At 48.8% G+C, this 19,872-nt stretch overlaps 2 protein-coding genes across 4 annotated transcripts; one reads left to right on the forward strand and one right to left on the reverse strand.

Annotated features, from left to right (window-relative positions):
• Positions 1-6,615: 6,615 nt before the first annotated feature.
• On the reverse strand, positions 6,616-14,833 carry ECSCR (endothelial cell surface expressed chemotaxis and apoptosis regulator). 3 transcript variants are annotated; one of them, XM_055555214.1, is made up of 10 exons: positions 14,711-14,833; positions 11,127-11,177; positions 10,920-10,973; positions 10,358-10,486; positions 9,893-9,940; positions 9,137-9,250; positions 8,639-8,737; positions 8,381-8,417; positions 7,238-7,334; positions 6,622-7,079 (listed from the first exon to the last, which is right to left on the reverse strand). In XM_055555214.1, exons 1-10 carry the CDS (start codon positions 14,769-14,771, stop codon positions 7,071-7,073), a joined length of 699 nt encoding a protein of 232 aa, XP_055411189.1. In that variant the 5' UTR covers positions 14,772-14,833; the 3' UTR covers positions 6,622-7,070. The 3 variants fall into 3 exon arrangements, with proteins under 3 accessions (XP_055411196.1, XP_055411202.1, XP_055411189.1); XM_055555221.1 differs by lacking the exon at positions 11,127-11,177 and having other exon boundaries at positions 6,616-7,079; positions 14,711-14,810; XM_055555227.1 differs by lacking the exons at positions 10,920-10,973; positions 11,127-11,177 and having other exon boundaries at positions 6,619-7,079; positions 14,711-14,832.
• Positions 14,834-16,629: 1,796 nt separating this feature from the next.
• SMIM33 (small integral membrane protein 33) lies at positions 16,630-18,419 on the forward strand. Its single transcript, XM_055566781.1, has 2 exons — positions 16,630-16,638; positions 18,030-18,419. Exons 1-2 carry the CDS (start codon positions 16,630-16,632, stop codon positions 18,417-18,419), a joined length of 399 nt encoding a protein of 132 aa, XP_055422756.1.
• The last annotated feature ends 1,453 nt before the right edge of the window (positions 18,420-19,872 follow it).

Raw genomic sequence — 19,872 nt, forward strand, 5'->3', positions numbered from 1 at the left:
CAACACCTAGTTGTGGATATGACTGGTGATGGAAGTAAAGTCCGATGCTCCAAAGAGCAATATTGTATAGGAACCTGGAATGTTAGGTCCATGAATCAAGGCAAATTGGAAGTGGTCAACAGGAGATGGCAAGAGTGAACATCAACATTTTAGGAATCAATGAACTAAAATGGAATGGATTCGGTGAATTTAACTCAGATGACCATAATATCTACTATTGTGGGCAAGAATCCCTTAGAAGAAATGGAGTAGCCATCATAGTCAACAAAAGAGTCCAAAATGCAGTACTTGAATGCAATCTCAAAAATGACACAATGATCTCTGTTTGTTTCCAAGGCAAACCATTCAATATCACAGTAATCCAAGTCTATGCCTCGACCAGTAATGCTGAAGAAGCTGAAGTTGAACGGTTATATGAAGACCTACAAGACCTTATAGAACTAACACCCAAAAAAGATGTCCTTTTCATTATAGGGGACTGGAATGCAAAAGTAGGAAGTCAAGAGATACCTTGAGTAACAGGAAAATTTGGCCTTGGAGTACAGAATGTAGCATGTCAAAGACTTATGGAGTTTTGCCAAGAGAACGCACTGGTCATAGCAAACACCCTCTTCTAACAACACAAGAGAAGACTCTACACGTGGACATCACTAAATGGTCAATAATGAAATCAGATTGATTATATTCTTTGCAGCCAAAGATGGAGAAGCTCTATACAGTCAGCAAAAACAAGACTGGGAGCTGACTGTGGCTCAGATCATGAACTCCTTATTGCCAAATTCAGACTTAAATTGAAGAAAGGGAAAACCACTATACCATTCAGGTATGACCTAAGTTAAATCCCTTATGATTATACAGTGGAAGTAACAAATAGATTCAAGGGATTAGATCTGATAGAGTGCCTGAAGAACTATAGATGGAGGTTTGTGACACTGTACAAGAGGCAGTGATCAAGACCATCCCCAAGAAGAAATGCAGAAAGCAAAATTGTTGTCTGAGGAGGTCTTACAAATAGCTGAGAAAAGAAGAGAAACTAAAGGCAAAGGGGAAAAGGAAAGATATACTTATTTTAATGCAGAGTTCCAAAGAATATCAGGGAGAGATATGAAAGCCTTCCTCAGTGATCAATGCAAAGAAATAGAGGAAAATAATAGAATGGGAAAGACTAGAGATCTCTTCAAGAAAATGAGAGATATCAAGGGAACATTTCATGCAAAGATGGGCACAATAAAGGACAGAAATGGTATGGACCTAACAGAAACAAAAGATATTAAGAAGAGGTGGTAAGAATACACAGAAAAACTATACAAAAAAGATCTTCATGACCCAGATAATCACGATGGTATGATCACTCACCTAGAGCCAGACATCCTGGAATGCGAAGTCAAGTGGGCCTTAGGAAGCATCTCTATGAACAAAGCTAGTGGAGGTGATGGAATTCCAGCTGAGTTATTTCAAATCCCAAAAGATGATGCTGTGAAAGTGCTGCACTCAATATGCCAGCAAATTTGGAAAACTCAGCAGTGGCCACAGGACTGGAAAAGGTCAGTTTTCATTCCAATCCCAAAGAAAGGCAATGCCAAAGAATGCTCAAACTACCACACAATTGCACTCAAATCACATGCCAGTAACAGAGAAGGCAATGGCACCCCACTCCAGTACTCTTGCCTGGAAAATCCCATGGACGGAGGAGCCTGGTGGGCTGCAGTCCATGGGGTTGCGAAGAGTCGGACACGACTGAACAACTTCCCTTTCACTTTTCACTTTCATGCATTGGAGAAGGAAATGGCAACCCACTCCAGTGTCTTGCCTGGAGAATCCCAGGGACGGGGGAGCCTGGTGGGCTGCCATCTATGGGGTCGCACAGAGTCGGACACAACTGAAGTGACTTAGCATCAGCACATGCTAGTAAAGTAATGCTCAAAATTCTCCAAGCCAGGCTTCAACAGTATGTGAACCATAAAATTCCAGATGTTCAAGCTGGTTTTAGAAAAGGCAGAGGAGCCAGAGATCAAATTGCCAACATCCATTGGATCATTGAAAAAGCAAGAGAGTTTCAGAAAAACATCTATTTCTGCTTTATTGACTATGCCAAAGCCTTTGACCGTGTGGATCACAACAAACTGTGGAAAATTCTGAAAGAGATGGGAATACCAGACCACCCTACCTGCCTGTTGAGAAATCTGTATACAGGTCAGGAAGCAACAGTTAGAACTGAACATGAAACAACAGACTGGTTCCAAATAGGAAAAGTAGTATGTCAAGGCTGTATATTGTCACTTTGCTTATTTCACTTGTATGCAGAGTACATCACGTGAAATGCCAGGCTGGATGAAACACAAGCTGGAATCAAGATAGCTGGGGGGAATATCATTAACCTCAGATACACAGATGACACCACCCTTATGGCAGAAAGTGAAGAAGAACTAAAGAGCCTCTTGATGAAAGTGAAAGAGGAGAGTGAAAAAGTTGGCTTAAAACTCAACATTCAGAAAACTAAGATCATGGCATCTGGTCCCATCACTTCATGGCAAATAGATGGGGGAACAATGGAAACAGTGAGAGACTTTATTTTTGGGAGCTCCAAAATCACTGCAGATGGTGACTGCAGCCATGAAATTAAAAGATGTTTGCTCCTTGGAAGAAAAGCTATGACTAACGTAAACAACATAGTAAAAAGCAGAGACATCACTTTGCCAAGAAAGGTTCGTCTAGTCAAAGCTATGGTTTTCCCATAAGTCATGTATGGATGTGAGAGTTGGATTATAAAGAAAGCTGAGTGCTGAATTGATGCTTTTGAACTGTGGCGTTGGAGAAGAACTCTTGAGAGTCCCTTGGACTACAAGGAGATCCAACCAGTCAATCCTAAAGGAAATCAGTCCTGAATATTCATTGGAAAGGCTGATGTTGAAGCTGAAGCTCCAAGACTTGGGCCACCTAATGTGAAGAACTGACTCATTGGAAAAGACCCAGATGTTGGGAAAGACTGAAGGCATAAAGAGAAGGGGAAGACAGAGGATGAGATGGTTGGATGGCATCACCAATTCAATGGACATGAGTTTCAGTAAGCTCCAGGAGTTGGTGATGGATAGGGAGACCTGCTGTGCTACAGTCCATGGGGTCACAAAGAGTTGGACATGACTGAGCGACTGAGCTGAACTGAACTGAACTAGGAGTAGGGTCCAGGTTCACGAATGCTGGACAAGATTTGGGAAGCTGAGGCCTCTTGGAAATGTCTGGTACCTCAATGACCTTTCCCGTTATCCTCTGAAACCTCACTTCCTCCACTTCTAGATGGCTCGGTGACTTCTAGATCAGTAAAAAATGGTTTAGCATTACAACTTTCTCAGATATTACCATGCAAATATATCCATCAGCTCATTTACACTTCAATTAACACTTCTGGGTGAATTTTTCTGTGACTATATCACCAGGACTAACTTAGAACTCCAAATCCTCAACATTTAGAACACGTCTGTGCCAGTTTTTGCTTAAGCACGCCAACTACACAACAAAAATAATTTGCACTGTCAAATTCAATCTCTGTTTGGTAAAAGAGGAAACTGTGGGCTTAAAGGGCTCAGGATGGAGATGCTGGGGAAAGTAATCAGCAGGAAGAGTGAGAGCACCTGGGAAGGAAATAAGGGACAAGAACTTGGCAGTCCTCAAAGAAAGGGAGGTAGGTGCAGAAAGAAGTTCAAAGAGATGAGAAAGGACATCCACAAATCAAGGGGGAAACTGCTGAGCATAGCCACACAATGTTTCCTAGCAAATTCAATAGAATTGAGTAGTACCAGCCTGTCTTGCCTGGAAAATCCCATGGACGGAGGAGCCGGGTAGGCTGCAGTCCATGGGGTCGCTGAGGGTCGGTCATGACTGAATGACTTCACTTTCACTTTTCACTTTCCTGCATTGGAGAAGGAAATGGCAACCCACTCCAGTGTTCTTGCCTGGAGAATCCCAGGGATGGGGAAGCCAGGTGGGCTGCCGTCTATGGGGTCGCACAGAGTCGGATATGACTGAAGCGACTTAGCAGCAGCAGCAGCAGCAGCCTGGCTTTGGGAAATTGTATTCAAGACCTAGGCTGGGAGGTCTGCAGTAACTCATCTGCTAAACCACTTCACCTAGAATCAGCCTCAGATTTTCTATCAGTTTCTCTACATTTAGAAAAATTTGTTGAACTGTAGTGAATTTTTTCTGGTGATACTGAGGTTTGCTGTGTCCCCTATATGATTGAGGTGCTGCTCCATCCAGCCCTGGAAGAAAGATACTGAATAAATCATCCTTCTGTTTGATGGAGCCTGTGCTCCTGAGATGACTTTTCAGTTGACCTCCCATTGGATGCAGGGAGAAGCAAGGGAAGAACACATAGCAACCAGCCCACCCCTGCCACCTGTTCCTGCCTTGGAGTCCTGGAGTCCTATGTTAGAATAGGGAGGAAGCCGTCCAGTAAATGACCACCATCCTGTTGTCTAGACATCAAGGAAGAAATATGGGCTCAGGAAAGCTGCAGGGAAAGGCTATGCTTGGATTTCCTGTCAGAGGTGGGGTTCTGTATTTACATAAATAGTAGGATTCTCCAGCAGAAACCCCTTTAATATAGCTTGCTAGAAAGCAGAATTCAGCATGAAGTGAATTCATCCTTAACCTCTTCCAAAAGGGTATTTATTTGACAACAGGAAAGTCAACTTGGCTAATGTGGTATTTCAATGTTAATTTCAGGGTAAAGGCTTTTAGTCTCTTGTTGATACCAGTTTACCCCATCTCTCCCACATATAAATTCCTTAGGACTAACAGCTCATATTTGCATAACATTGTCCAGAATCAGGGGGAAGTTTGTGGCCTTATAATGAGGATGTCAACTGAGTTACCTAGAATGAAAGCATGTCCTTAACCTAATTAGTCCAGCATGATAAGGAACTGAACCAAGTCCCCCTCCAGTCAGAGTAACAATAACAATTCAAAAAGAATCCAGTACTTCTAGACATTGTTAGGTCACCTGGAGAGTTCTATCCCAGTGAATGGATTTTTGTACTGGAACTGGCTAGGAAGTCATGTGTTTTTTGCATTGTGGCTTAAATAAAATATATCAATTATTTTTAAAAGCTATAGAATTGCTGTCACATGTTGGGTACTCCAGGAAATAGAGTCTCTGAGATTTGTATGCTGAAGGTTTATTGTTGAGTGTTCCTAACATTAAGTTGTGAGTTATAAGGGAAGCAAGATTAAGCAGAGGGAGAAATTGATATAAAGAGTCCAGGTCTTCACCCCTACCTCCACCCCCATTGACTGGTCATAAGTCAGCTATGAGCCCTCAGCAGCCAACACTCCCAGCAGTTTAAGGTCAAGAGTCTTGATCCTGAAGTGGGACCTGGGTAGTGGTACTCCACATTATCTGCTGCAGTTGCCAGCTAGCCCTTTTACTTTCCAAGTGTCTTCACATTTACTATTCCATTTTACCTACCAAGTAGCCTGTGAGATAGACAGGGCTAGGCCAGGATCATTCTTCCACATTGATGCACAACTAACACATAGGAAAATCTAAGTCCCAGAGTCACCCAATACTCGTCTCTGGCTCCCACCCAGAACGATCTCTGCTCAAAATAGTGTGTTAATTTTCTCTTACATCTTGAGTTTATCAAGTGTAGAATATAAGAACTAAAAAAGATAGGGAAGACCAAGTAGTCTACCCACCTTACTTTAAAAGTAAGAAAATAGTTTCAGAGATGGGGATGGTTTCACCCAAATCAAGCTGCAAGTCTGTGGCAGAGCCCAGCCTTTTGACTAGATTCTCTGCACTCACAAGCCAGTTTTTGTGACCTTTGATGTACTGGGCACGGTGTACCACATAGAAGCTACAGACATGAGCAGGTTACAGGCCCTGCCCTAGAGGATTTTACAATCCAGTCAGTTTCTTCAGACCACTTTAATAGTTTCATTGAGACAAGTAGAGTGAAACTTTCTGTTCTAAGCTTTCTCTCTCCTGTTACTTCATAGAGTCTAAATCCAGAAGAAAATAGCCTATGGTTGCTTCAGAATGGCTGATTTGTATTTTCTTGTGTTCTAAACTGCCATCAATCAGATGCTTACGGTGCTCCATGCAGACATACCCAGATGACTCTTCCATTGACTCTCCCCAACCAAGATTCACTTCCAAACCAGTGTCACGGTAGAGAGTACTAAGAATACAGATGACTTTCTTTTTCTCATTCTCTTTAAATGACTTTACCATGTTTGTGAACCTTCATTCTGTTTCTCAGACACAGAAATCATAGCTGCGTGGGGCAGAGGGGGTAGATTTAGGTTTATGAAGTCATAGATCTATCCTTCCCAGTGCTATTCCCACCGGTAGGATGAAAGTGAATCACGTCTACTTGGGGCAGGCAGAGGACGTTTGCCTTTATATTATTCAGCTCTTGTCACCGGAGTGTCTGAATCAAAATGCGTTGTACCTCTCGTGTTCTCACTCGGCAGACCAACTGGTGACAGTTGGTCACTGTTTATAGCTCCTTTTCTCTCCCTTCTATTGGAGTGGTTAGTCCTCATCACTACTTAATAAATCAATTAAAACAAGGCAGACCTAATAAAACATTTTCTCCACTTCCCAAGTTTCTCAGAGAGCTCCCTACAGGGGTAGAAATTGTACACATGCCTTACCTCCAAAAGGAGGCCCCAGAACTGCTAAAACACTAAGAAATACTCATGGGAGCATAGACCTTAAAAGAAATTAGACTGCAGGTCAGAAAATAACTTTAATGCCAAGGAAAAAGGATCAGTTCATTTTGTCATTCTCCTTGCTCTGGCTCCATAGACTCCTCCTTCCTGTGACTTTGAAATGGCAGGGAGGAGCAGGCTGTGTTTCTAGGCTGACTGTCCACATGGGAAAGCGTCTCTCATACTGGCAGCTCCCTCTCAGATCTCGAGGGATGCTAGTGTCCTTTCAGTCTGGGAGTAAATGGGAAACAATAATTTATATCTGGTTCATTGCCTCTACTGATTCCATCACCTTCTTCCTTACAGTCACAGGGCAGTTGCATCATCATCAGATCCATTGGGACCCAAGGTTGCTTTTAAAGAACCTGCAAAATAAATACATAATGAGGATGGGTGAAGTTATTAGCCATGGTTGGGTAGGGAAAGAAGAGTCTGGGCCTTCGAGAGTATCTCCTTTCTGATTAAGGAGATAGAGCCTGAAAGGAGGAGGGAGGAGAAGGAAGGAACCAGGGGAAAAATGCACCTTCTCTGCTGAGGGGCATCCTTTGCTGTTATTCATGTTGATGTTCTTCATCGAGATAAGAGTGATGCTCTCTTTCTCTCCATTGGCTGTGGAACCGCTGGGGAAGGAAGGGAACATGGGTTTTAGAGAGAAGGAGCCGCAGGGCATTGCGGGTCAAGGAATTGTTGGGGGGAGGGTATTGAAACTTAGACCTTTGTTTTGAGAAGCCTTTATTTTGGTGGTAGACTGTCATCAAATGAGTATGTGCTTTGAAGCCCAAAAGACTTGTGTTTAAATCTTAGTTTTATTACCTACTACTTGTGTCACCTGGACCAAGTTAAAACCTCCCCTGCGTACTAAGTTGCTTCAGTCGTATCTGATTCTTTGTGACCCTGTGGAGTGTAGCCCACTAGGCTCCTCTGTCCATGGGATTCTCCAGGCAAAAATGCTGGAGTGGATTGCCATTTCCTCCTCTAGGGGATTTTCCCGACTCAGGGATCAAACCCACGTCTCATGTCTCCTGCATTGGTAGGCGGGTTCTTCACCTCCAGCACCACAACTTCTCTTAAGTCTTATTTTTTTAATGCAGATATTTCTGCATTAAAATGTAGAATGCAGAATGTGTAAAATGCAGAAATATCTGCCTTGAAGAACTCTAAGGACTTGACATAATATTCAGTTCAGTTCAGTCGCTCAGTTGTGTCCGACTCTTTGCAACCTCATGAATTGCAGCACGCCAGGCTTCCCTGTCCATCACCAACTCCCGGTATTACAAAATACCTAAGATAGTGCTTGACACATACAAGGTGTTTAGAAAGTGGTTCCTTAAATATGTACCCTCTGTTTAAGGAGTATATTAGAATCTGAGTTCCTTCGCTTTTCATGAAGAGGCTAAAAAAGGCTTAGCCTTGGGGATAAAGGATTCCTTGGGGGTAAAGTCCATCTCCTCTCACCTGACTGTTTCCTTTCAGTTCCACCCCTATCCTGTCCACCCCCAGCCCTGGCCTCAGTGAGGCTGTCAGGACCCGTGTGTGTGTGTGGGGGCGGTGTGGGGTGTGGGTGTGTGTATGTGTGTATAAAAAGCAGGAAGCATTGGTTCCCTCTTGGAGTGGAGGAGTAAGAGGTCAGTAGATGATTCTTTCCTTGCACTTCTAATAGTCTTACCTTTCAGAGAGCCCTGAACTCCCAGGTTTCTGGGGATCTGTAAAAACCCAAAGGCACAGGTTAGAGGCCACAGACTGTAACTCAGAAGCCCAATTGGCCCTTCAAAGCCCACCTAAGTGGACCACCCCCGCCCCATTTCTCATTTCCCCTGCATGCTGTTCCTTCCCTCAATTCCGGGCTGGGTGTCAGGCCTAGAGTCTGGCTGTGGGTCCCTCATCAAAGAGAGGCAAAGGGGGCCCTGAGAGTCAGGGCATGTACCTTCAGACTCCTTGTTCTTCCGGCATTTAAACCTTAGACTGACCACACTGACCAGGACAATCACCACAACCACTAGGATGGCAATGAAGCTGATAACACCTGAACAGGGAGAAGAGTGGGGTGAGGGAAAGGCAGAGGAAGGGACAAAAGAGGGCAACAGGAGTCCAGATTCCCTTCCCAACTGAGTGCTGTTTATACGGGTTCTGGGAGCAAAGTGAATTCCCCTTCACTCCCAAATGAATGCGCTCTCAGCCTGTATCCCTGGCCAAAGTGACCTCCACAGCCCACCCCATCCTCTCTTAAGAACATGGAGTCCAGCAGAGTCCAAAAGAGCTGAGTGGAGGGCCAATGGAGGCTCCTTCCCCACCAGCATCTTCCTCATCAGTCAACCCTCCTGAAACAAATGGGCAAGATTTGAACTTGTGTTCCCAGACCCAGAGTTCAAGTCAGTTCAGACATGAGCCTCCCACCCGCCACTCCCCACCTTCTCCCTCTCACCAAATGCAGCCACAGTGAGCACTGTCTCTGACGTGGGGCTGGGTGGGACAGTGGAGTCTGCTGTCATCCTAAAACTCATGTTGGGTGATGTGGAAGTAACATTGTGAGAGGTGTCTAGAAAGGAGCAGGGAGGAATGGGGGTATCAGTGGAGGGACTGACTCAGCCTACATGAGAAAGCCAGTCCCTTCCCACTTCCCCCAGGTAGAGGACTGAGGAGAGAACTCCCACAAGAGACACCCTCCCACCCTCCACAACTGGGAGACATGGGATCACGGGAAGAGCACTGTGGTTGCTCATGTTCCTAGTTCCAGAGGACTTCAGAAAGTTCAGGATGCTTCCCCTCATTATGCTTTTCCCACCACACCCATGGGGCCCAGAAGAGGGCTGCAGAGATAGGGAGTCAGACTGGGCTCCTAAAACAAAACACAGGGAACCATCTGTGTTTTGCCAAATGTTGAACTGGGAGGAAGGAAGGGCACTGGAAGTTTGTCCCCAGGCACTGACCTAAGAAGTCAGGCTGCCAGTTAATGGACACAAGTTTCTGATGTTCTTATAATGCAGTACGGTTGCCCATCTCTGCCCAGCTTCAACACATTTACTGTAGGCCTGATTGCAATTCCACAATTCCACTTCCTTATCCTTACCCCCCCGCCCCACCAAATAAGTTGGGAAGTATAAAAAAAGTCAAAGAGCAGAGGGCTGGGACAAGAGAAAGGGTCAGGGCTCTCTGCTCTGTGAGCACAGACAGGACATACCTCCGCTCATGCTGTCGCTGCTCCTGCCACTGCTCGGAACATCAGCACCTGCACCATAAAACAGGGCCCAGATGGAAGGCACCCACCCACTCCTGGTTTTCTCCCATACTGCTGGGTGAAGGCCAACCTGCCCTGAGAAGTGTGTAGCCCTTTCCCAACCTTTTATGCCTTCCTTTCCATCATTTTGCATTTTCTTACCCCCGCTCCCCGCCACTTATCCCATCTATGTCTTTATCAATTCTGAGTCCAGGCTCCTTTTACCTTCACTGTGACCCATTCCCAGCTCCATTCTCCCCACCCTCAGCCCCAGGAAGCTCTAGTTGTCTCCCAAAGCAGGGTACCACTGGTGTGGATCCTGGTGTGAACCCTCACTGTGGGGCAGGACCCTGGGCCTCCTGAACAAGGAAGAAGGAACTCAGTCAGACATGACCCGGTGTTTTTCCACCCCCGGCCCTGGGTACTCACTGAGTCCTGACGTATGTTTCTGTGACTGGGACCAAGTCGGTCCCGGAGAGGACTGCAAGCGATCAGCCACGGTGCTTGAACTCAGAGTCATGGCTTCTGTGGAGAACTGTGAGGGCATCTCTGATGCTGCTGCAGATTAGGAAGCGCATGTGGCCTGCTTAGGGCCTCAGCCAGCATGTGACCAGCGAGGCTCTTTAGTCCCAAACCTGCCTTCAGTTCCTCTGGGCCTTTACCTTCGCAGTGCCCTCTGCCTGCGGTATGCCCTACCGCCCTCCAACCCACAGCCTCCATCTGACTGACTCCTTTTTGGGCCTCAGCTTCAGAGACCACTCAGTCTGGGATGTCTGGCCCTACATCTGAAGTGGTTGATGTTGCCTGGGTTCCCATAGCACCTTTGGCTTATGCCCATCATGGCCCTTCCCCGCCTCCTAACTGTCAATGTGAGGTCCTATTTACTTGTCTGGTCCCCTTCTACTCTGTATTGTCCTTTAGAGCAGACTCCGTGTCTGCCTCATTGTTGGACCCTGTCTGGATGACATCTATAACCTGAGCAGCGGGGTACCTGTGGTCCAGGTGCCGGACAGAGGGCTTAAGCTGTTGGCCTCTGTGGAAGGACCTGCAAATATAGGCGGAGGGCAGTTGGAGGCTGGGCAGGTTTGGTGATGCCACCACGCTCCCTAGCCCACCCAAGAACCCTTGGGCTCCAAGCAGGTCTAAGGGCTGGGGAGAGGGCAAGGGGCAGGCTTGGCCACTCAGCAGCCACACTCACTTGTTTCAGGGGAAGCTGGCTGTGTGGTTGAACTTTGACTGCTGAAGGCTCCTGAAACAGATCATCTGAGACTGAGGGTTCACTGCCTCTGACTGCTCTGTCTCCCTCTCTTCTTCACTAAGCTGGTGTTTTCTAGACTTGTCTCCCTACCCCACCCACCACCCAATCATCCATCTCTCTCCACTCAAGGCATGTGAGAGATTACTGCAAAACGGGCCTGGAGCTCTTCCTTCCTAAGCACCCAGCCCTGAATGACGGAGTAGGTTCTGTGAGCTGGAAGCTGCGGCCGGCAAGAGAAAGGCGAACATACAGACTAGCTTGGCGAGCTTTCTGCCCAGTGCGCACCCTGGAGAGGAACCCAGGCCTTTTGGCTTCCAGCCCCCTGTGCTAGAAGGCAGACAGCCTGGCAGAGGGCTAGAGGATGTGACTCCAGCTCGTGGCGCCCGCTTCCTCTGTGACTCAGCCGCACTGTCACCACCGCTTCATGGTTCAGTGTCCCAAAGTCCTTTCCGGTCTCTTCAACCCCACATGGGTTACATACAAACCTGACACGAATCCAGGGGAAGGTTGTTTCAAATTAGCAATATGTCCGAGGACAGAGGGCCAGTGACAGGACACGTCTAGACAAAGACCCAGAACTCAGGCCTCTCATTTAGCTCTCCCTACAGTGCTGCAGAGCCATTCCTTTTCTGTGAATGCTGTCATCCTGGCCTTGCCCCAAGGGAAGGGGATGAAAAGATGTGGTGAATAAGATGGAGTTAGGGGCTGGGCTTGGTGTCTGGGCTGTCTCTCTGTCCCTCCTGCTGGAGGTGGGGGCCTACACAGGAAGCAAGTTCTGAGGTACACACGGGAGGCAAGGAAATTCTAGAACGAGCAACCAGTGTACTCTAACAGGTATAGGCTACTTTGGAAATGGTCACTGTTGGCCAAACCCAGGGAGGAGGCAATTATCAGGAGGCCCCGGTCACAAGCCCTCATTCCCTTTTGTGTACGTACACGTGTGTGCTTGTGGGCCTCCACGCAGAGGTCGTGTGTGCTGGTGTGCCCATACATGTGTCCCCTGTGTGTGTGGAACCTCTTTGCTCATTTTCCACAATGAAATCATTCCTGAAACCTGTGAACAATGTGAAAGGAAAACATCGTGGGGAAGTGGAGCCGCCCAGCTGGGTTCCCGTCCTCCACTGGCTGGGCAGGGACTGCAGCCACTGGCCTGGCCTCCTGCTCCCTCGGCCCTCGTCAACAGGGAAGCACCAGGCCTGGAAGCCCCAGGGCCCGGGTGAACAGAGGTGGCTAAGGGCCAGGGGCCCGCCCAGCCTGGGGCAGCCTGCTGGTCTGTTTATTTTCTTTAACCACTGCCTTTTTCCGTGAGGCTACCACTCAGATGGAGAGGAATTAATTGCTTCCAAGCCCAAGCTTGCCCAAAGCCTGGGCCATGTTTTTCCAGGTCACCATCTCTCATAGCCCCATTCCCTCCTTGGGTGGGGGTGTCAAGCGGGGAGCTAAAGCTTCTAGGTGCCCCAGCCTAGAGAGAACTCTTCCTAGCTGACCCTGGGCGAACCCTTTCTATCTGAGGCATGTCTATCGGTAATTGATAGACATATATCAGATAGATCAATCTGTCAGTTATTGATCAAGCATACCTAAGGTACCATCTTAGTTCTAGAAAGTTATAACTTTGGTTTTTAGTGGGAAGGCACAGTTCACTGCCTTCTTGCACTTTTCTAGAAGCAAAACTAGTTAGAAGGAGTTTCAAAGTCACAAGCTCCAACTAGCAGTGACCTGCTCTCTCTTTGTCTACCGTCTCCCCTCCTCCAACCAGAACACTGTGTCAACAGTGGATTCCTCACTGAGGAGAGGAGGGACTTGGGGAGCTTGTGTTCCTACAGGTGGAGGTGCCTCAGGCCATTGGGCATGCAGAACTGGAAGAACACTGACCACAGGGATTTCTTATTTTCTTGTGTCCTCTCCCTTATCCCTACCTGCTTCATTCCCTTCTAGCCTCTCTCCTCTCTGTCTTCACCACCACCACACTATGTTCCTCAGCAGCAGAGTTAAGTAGTTAAAATCATGGATTTTATAGACTGATGGTCTTGGGTTCAAGCCCTGATTCTGTCACTTACTGTCTGACCTGGGCCTCAGTTTTCTTTAAAATGCAAGTGATTTTAGTAGCCCACAAGTGGTTGTGAGGATAAGAAAATGCACACAAAGCACTTAACATAGTTCCTGACAGCTCATGCTCAAGAAATTCTGGACATTTTAATTTTTGCCCCTTCTCTTTAATCCTCTAAGTTTCAAATCTGCCCTGAATCTGTGTCTCCACAGTCAAGTCTCTCTGTGAGCCTGAATATCCTCGAAAGATTCTCCAATCCAACAAAGAAGACAAGAGTGAGCGCTCTGAGATCCTGGGAGGAGCGGTTAGGATACTCAAAGGTGCTCATGGTTCAGGCAGAAAAACTAAGGACATTCCCAGCCCTGGTGCTTGCTTGGGGCAGGAAGGCAGGTGGGGGAGCTGGGAGAAGCCTAGCTTTGTGAAAATGTCCCCTCATGAGTCTCACTTTTTCATTTCCTCCTCTGCCATTTCTGCAGTTTCTACAACCACCTAGTCCCCGAGCCTCAGGTCAAGTGAGTGACTCTGTCCTCCTGGGAGGGGGTCGGCGGGCATAGGATTGGGATGATCGGAGTTTTACACTCAGTCTTTGGGCTTTCAGAGACATGTCTGACCTCTCCAGGAGACAGACTGTTGGAGTACTCAGGCCCTCTCACCCACCACCAAGAAAAAACCATCCTCCCTCCCCTCCCCATCCAACTACTCTAGAACTTCCTTCTGCTGCTTTGAGCACATGGTCCTAAATCCTCAGCGGAGGGCTTGTGGAGGGTGGAGTGGGGGTGGGGAGGGGATGACCAAAGGGAAGTTTCTGCCCTGTGAGTCAGAATCTCCTGGATTTCTCATGATTCCCAGCAAGTGCTCCCTAATTAGAAGACCCCTTATGAGCTACCTCATAAGTCATAAGCTACCAGAGCCCTGAGATGTGTTGTTCCCAAGTCATTTCTTTTGGGGATGATTTCATCTGGCCCCCTAGATGAAATGTGTATAGTTTCTTGGGCAAATAGTTCTTTCTATCTAACCTGAGTCCTCATTGCTGTGATTTGACTGTAAAGTCAATAATTGGAGATCCTAGGTTGTTATTCCTCATATGAAAGAAGAAAAAAGATCACCTGTGAAGCCCAAGGTACAGACCATTTTGTGCTAGGACAGCCTGGAGGGAGCTTTCCAGCTTGAACCTCACACCAAGACAGTCACTTCCCACATTTCAGGGGGCCAGCCTCTCTGGGGGGCCCAGTTCTCCCTGGAAAGTTTCCCACCAACGCATTTAAGAATATCTCTATTTAACTGCTGCCTGGGAATGACCAGCTCCCCAGCCAAGTGATCCCCTTCATAACAAGGCTCTGGAATTTCCCTCCGGGAGAGTGAAGCCCTGGATGGAGAGCTTGCGTGCTGTGCGTGTCCCAAAGGAGGGACAGGCACCCAGAACTGCTGGCCACTGGAGAAGAACTGCTGAAGGATGGTGGTGGGTGCCTCTTACCTTGGAGCAGGAGGAAGCCCAGGATGGCCCAGCGCAGCTGCGTTTCTCCGACACTCCCCATGTCAGCTCGGTCTGCGACCGGCAGGCAGCCTCTGAGTGGAAGCTCTGTCCATAGTGGAGAAGAGAAAGGGACTGCTGGGGTGGGGTGGGGGGTGGGGGCCGGCTCTCCAGGAGCTTCCTGTCAAAGAATAGAAGGAAACAGATTGGGACTGGCTCCAGGGGCCCTGCTCAGTCAGGCAGCCCAGCTAAGGATGTAAGGCCGAAACAGCGCAGCGCCTGCGCCCAGGCTCCTTGTGGCCTTGGCTAGGGCCACGTGGTCTCCACCAGGACCTGGGCACAAAAGCCAGTGATGGCGACCTGGCCCCGAACCCCCTCTCTTCCCCTCTGCAGGGGTCCATCTGTCCCTCCACACACCACCCAGAGGTTTTCTTGGAGTATCACTCTGTCTCACTGAGCCCTAAAGCTCAGCCGCCCACCCTCTGTAGACTCTGAATCCTCTATACACCTCTCCCTCCTCAGGCCTCCAGATCCAGCTGGGACTCCTTGCATCTTTCAGGGAGGCATTACAACATTCTTGCTATTCTGCATAGAAAAACTAAAGGACCACATTCTAAGCATCCCTCCCTCAGCCCTCCCCTCGTGTTGGGGTCAGGTGTTCTCTGTGCTCCAGCAGCACCCTGTCCTTAGCGTCCAGCCAGCCAGTTGATCTCACTCTGCAGGTCAAGTCAGAAACCCAGTGACCAGAGCTTAAGTGAGCTTGGAGGTTGAGTAGGGTCCCTAAAAATCAGCATGTGTAGCAGCTGGGCTGAGAGACAAGGAATCAGGAGGCTTACCTTCTGGGATCAGATCACAGGGTGAGAGGAGTTTCTAGGGGGTCTCCTGGTCTCCAGACTAGAATAAAGGGTGGTGGCTGCACAGTGAGGAACAGATTGAGGGATGGCTGGTCCTATGGAGTTAGTTGGGAACCAAAAGTTATCCTTATAAACTGTTTCCAGGGGCACTTCCCTGGTGGTCCAGTGGCTAAGACCCTATGTTCCCAGTGCAGGGGGCCTGGGTTCAATCCCTGGTCGGGGAACTAGATCCCACATGGTGCAACTAAGACCTGGCCCAGCCAAATAAATACATTAAAAAAAAAAAAAAAAAAACTGTTTCCAGAGAGAGGCAAAATTAGTGGGCACTTGTAGCTCAGAAGCATTAAAGCACACACATTCACAAATGAAGTTATAGACAAATGCAGACATAACAGAATTCATACTTGTAAAAACCAATGAAGAAAAAGCACAAAGAGAGAAGAATGCCTTGCATGGGAATGATAAATATCAAATTCAACAAGATGATTATCCCTAGGGTGAGAAGGAGGGAAAGAGGTAAGGAGTGAAGCTTCTATTTGTAATGTTTTCGTTCTTAAAATTCTTTGAAATAAATGTGACAGACTATTGAGATGAACAGAACTGGTGACTGGACCAGAGAGACTTAGTATATTATAGTCTGTACTTTTCAGTGTGCTTGAGAAATTGCTTTAAAAAAAAAAAAAAATCAAAGGATAATGACTTCAGGGAATCAGTTGGGATGTAGAGCCGGAAAGCTGGGGGGCGGGGGCGGGGTTAGAGCAAGTGTTTGGGATCCGGTGGAGGAGGGATGAGCAGGCAGACTCAAGCTCCTGAAGGTGGCAGGGGACGTGAAAGGAGGGGCCTAAGGTAAGATCAAAGCACTGTCAGAGTTGAGGGCCGGGCCCAGGGTAGTCCAGATGTTCAAGGAAGTGAAAGCGCGGGAGAGGGCGGTGAGGGTGTGTGCGCAGAGGGTGTGTGCCCTGTAAGCCCCATAGACGTGGCAGCTCCGGGTAGGGACCCAGCTGAGGCAACCAGCTCTCCTTTGCCCGGCTGGCCGCCAGTCCCAAGAGAGCCTTGCACAGCCGGACAATGCATCAGGTAGATTCTCAGCTCACCCCCTTCTGCCAGGCTGGTGAGACTCCCCCAATCAAGGGCCCCAAGTCCTGCACCAGCCTCTGCTTCCCTTTTCCCCCTGTACATCCGGAACTGCTTCCCCACCCCCTACCCTGGGAGCTCTGTGGCCAGGGCCCTAGAGAGCGCAAGACTTTCAAGCAGGGGAGGTGAGGCAGGTATTAAGCTTTAAAGATGCCAAAGGACAGGTGCTGGGGATGGGTGGGGTGGACAATGTGACTCAGGAACCTAAGGGAGTGGGTTTTTCCTGGCCAGCCCCACCTGGACCCCAGTTGCCTACCCATGGGGATGGCCAGGCTGAGGCTTAGAGTTAGGGGAGGGTCTCCACCCCAAGGGCCGCTCCTCATGGTCCAGCTGGGGAAGGGAAGACCAGGGGGAGAGCTTCTTGAGCCTGTGATAACCTTACCAGCTCTGGGGCCTATGGTTTGGAGATTTGCTACCTTGATAGTAAACCCCATGACCACCCAATACTTAGCAGGGTAGAGACAGACAGAGGTAGGGATCATGACCCCCAGCTTTAGGCAGAAGAATGCTGGGATCCTGAAAAAGAGACAGGCTGGCAGGGGGTCTCCTTAGTCCATCTTGGACGGAACCAGGAATCCCCCGTGAGTGTTCCATACCCTACCGCGCCTGCCACAACCTGATCCGGAAGTGGATATTATGGGGTGAGGTATAGATCTTACCTCCCCCAAGCCTCTGGGGTTCATGCCTCCTCTTCCTCTCTCCCTCCCCTGGAGTCCAGCCTTCTTCCTACCATGTGGGTGGGGAGTAGTGGGAACCTAAGAAGCTGGACACAATGACTCCCTTTTCCCGGGACTGAAAGGAATAGTTGCTCACTGAGCCCTGGCCAAGACTCGGGAGAGCAGTCCAAACTGCTAGGACTCCTGACCCGAGGCATTAGATGTATTTAGGAATTTTGCTAGAGACTTGGGAAGAGAGCTCAGTGGGAGAGGACTTGGTGGGGGAAGGAAGGATAAACTTTATGTGCTAGGCTGTAATAAAGCCCCTCTCTTTGTCCCTTTCTGAATGACTTTGTCTCCTGATCTCTGTTTTGTCCCCTCTGTTTCTGTTTCTCTGTATTTATCTTCACTTCTATCTCTTTATCTCTCTCTCCCTTGTATCTTCCTCGTTTTCTCTGTATCACCTTGTCTCTTTCTTTCATTCTATCTATTGCTATGTATTTATCTCTATGTTTTTCTGTCTCTGCCATCTCTTTCTATTTCACCATGTCTTTACTGTCTCTCTGTCTCTGTCTGTCCCTCTCTCAGTTCCCTTTGGGTATCTATCTCTCTCTAGCTTGGTCTTTCTCTGTGTGTACATGCCCATGTCACCCTCTCCCTCTACCGCTTCCCTTGCAGGCTGGCCACCATCCATGGCTTTCTCCAACTGTCAATGGTTCAGCAGGGCAGGAGCCCCAGAAGCAGCTTCCGGAGGTGCTGGGTGGGGCCTGGGAACCTCGTCCAGTGGTCGGGCTGCCCCTGCTCACCATCATCGTCGCTGTCTTTGTCTTGCTGGCAGTCTGTATCGTGGTGGCGGTCCACTTTGGGCCAAGGCTGCACAAAGGCCATGCCACTCTCACCACAGAGCCACCATCCCCAAAGCCAGAGGGCGGCATCTACCTCATCCGCTGGCGCATGCTGGGCCATCAGGACAGTCACGAAGACCCCCAGCAGGAACCTCCGGGCCCTGACTCCCGCCCTCTGCCAGATGGGCCCAGGTTCAGCATCAATGAAGTCACGTTTCTGTAGGAGGGAGACTTTGGAAAGTTGGCCTCAGCTGTGTCAGAACAAGAAACTGGACAGAATAGTGCATGCTAAGTTGCTTCAGTCGTGTCGACTCTTTGCGACCCTATGGACCATCACCTACTAGGCTCCTTTTTCCATGGGATCCTCCAGGCAAGAATACTGGAGTGGGTTGCCATGCCCTCCACCAAGGGATCTTCCCAACCTGGGGAATGAACTCGAGACTGCCTATGTCTCCTGAGTTACAGGTGGGTTCTTTACACACCGAGCCACCTGGGAAGCCCGGACAGAGCAGTAGGGCAAAATCAAACCGGGGCTTGGGCCTCAGAGCTTCAGAAGGGCACACCTGGACTCACTGGAGCTGCCCTCTCAGCAGAGTATTTGTAGAAGAAGCTCTGTGAGGACCAAAATAATAGAAGAAACTTGAGAGCGCTGCCCAGAAACACGCTGCTGTGAGCGTTCCCAGTGCCCAAAGCCACCCTAACAAACCTACCCCCTCCTCTTCAGGAAGCATCAGACCCCTGAACCTCCTCCTCTGAATTCCTACTCCCTCCTCCACTCCTTATCTCCCCTTTTGGTGTCACAGTGAGTTCAGGTGGAGAGATTCCACCATCCACCCCACCCTTGTGTAAGGATGTCAGAGGTTCCTGGTGGAGGCCCTGTCCCCATAGCCCCCAGGTCCTCTGAGGGCAACCAGAGAGAGCCAAGTCAAAGAACCTAGGGGTCTGCCTTCTCTGGGACTCAGGAAAGGAAGGCAGACCCACTGCCTTTCACTAACTGAGCTTTGGCTGTCAGGCCCCCGGCCTTGCCAACTTCCAAGGGCCCTAAAAGCCCTAAGCACCACTTGCATGTGTGCACGCTAAGTCGCTTCCGTCATGTTCAACTCTTTGCAACCCGATGGACTCTAGCCCTCCAGGCTCCTCTGTCCATGGGATTTTCCAGGCAAGAATACTGGAGTGGGCTGCCAAGCCCTCCTTCAGGATATCTTCCAGACCCAGGGATCGAACCTGCATCTGTTACGTCTCCTGTGTTGGCAGGAGGGTTCTTTACCACTGATGCCATCTAGGGAGCCCACTTGTAGATTCCCAAGTTGTTTTTGAATCACCTCCTCCATCTTGGGGCAAGACTCTATCTCACTTTCCCAGGATTGGGTAGGGGAAATTGGGGGGCTTTCATTACCTCCCACTTTCTGTGTGCATTGGCCTGCTGGAACCAGTCTAGAATTTACCACAGGACATTTCCCAGATCCAGAACCTTCCAGCTGGTAGGAAAACAGGAAATGAAAAGGAGCTCTGTGGAGGTTGTCTGGGGAAAGGAAGGAGTGGAGGTTCCTGCAGAGGGAGGGACATGGAGTTTGGGAAGATGCAGGAGGCAGGGAAGGCAGAGCTGAGCCTCTCAATGTCTCTCTGGAAAGGCTTCCCTTCCTTGGACACCCTTGAACGTCACTTGACTTGTGCAG

The sequence above is a fragment of the Bubalus kerabau genome, chromosome 1 (genome assembly GCF_029407905.1).
Source record: "Bubalus kerabau isolate K-KA32 ecotype Philippines breed swamp buffalo chromosome 1, PCC_UOA_SB_1v2, whole genome shotgun sequence".
NCBI classification, from domain to species: Eukaryota; Metazoa; Chordata; class Mammalia; order Artiodactyla; family Bovidae; genus Bubalus; species Bubalus kerabau.

What these genes read in the sequence shown, in the direction of transcription:
- ECSCR (XM_055555214.1), bottom strand. Translation starts at nt 14,771, where the DNA reads ATGGGGAGTGTCGGAGAAACGCAGCTGCGCTGGGCCATCCTGGGCTTC. An exon ending in CAGCGACAGCATGAGCGGAG is followed by an intron (nt 9,251 to 9,892) that starts GTATGTCCTGTC and finishes GCTCCTTTCTAG; the next exon opens with ACACCTCTCACAATGTTACT. An exon ending in GAAGAACAAGGAGTCTGAAG is followed by an intron (nt 8,418 to 8,638) that starts GTACATGCCCTG and finishes GGGTTTTTACAG; the next exon opens with ATCCCCAGAAACCTGGGAGT.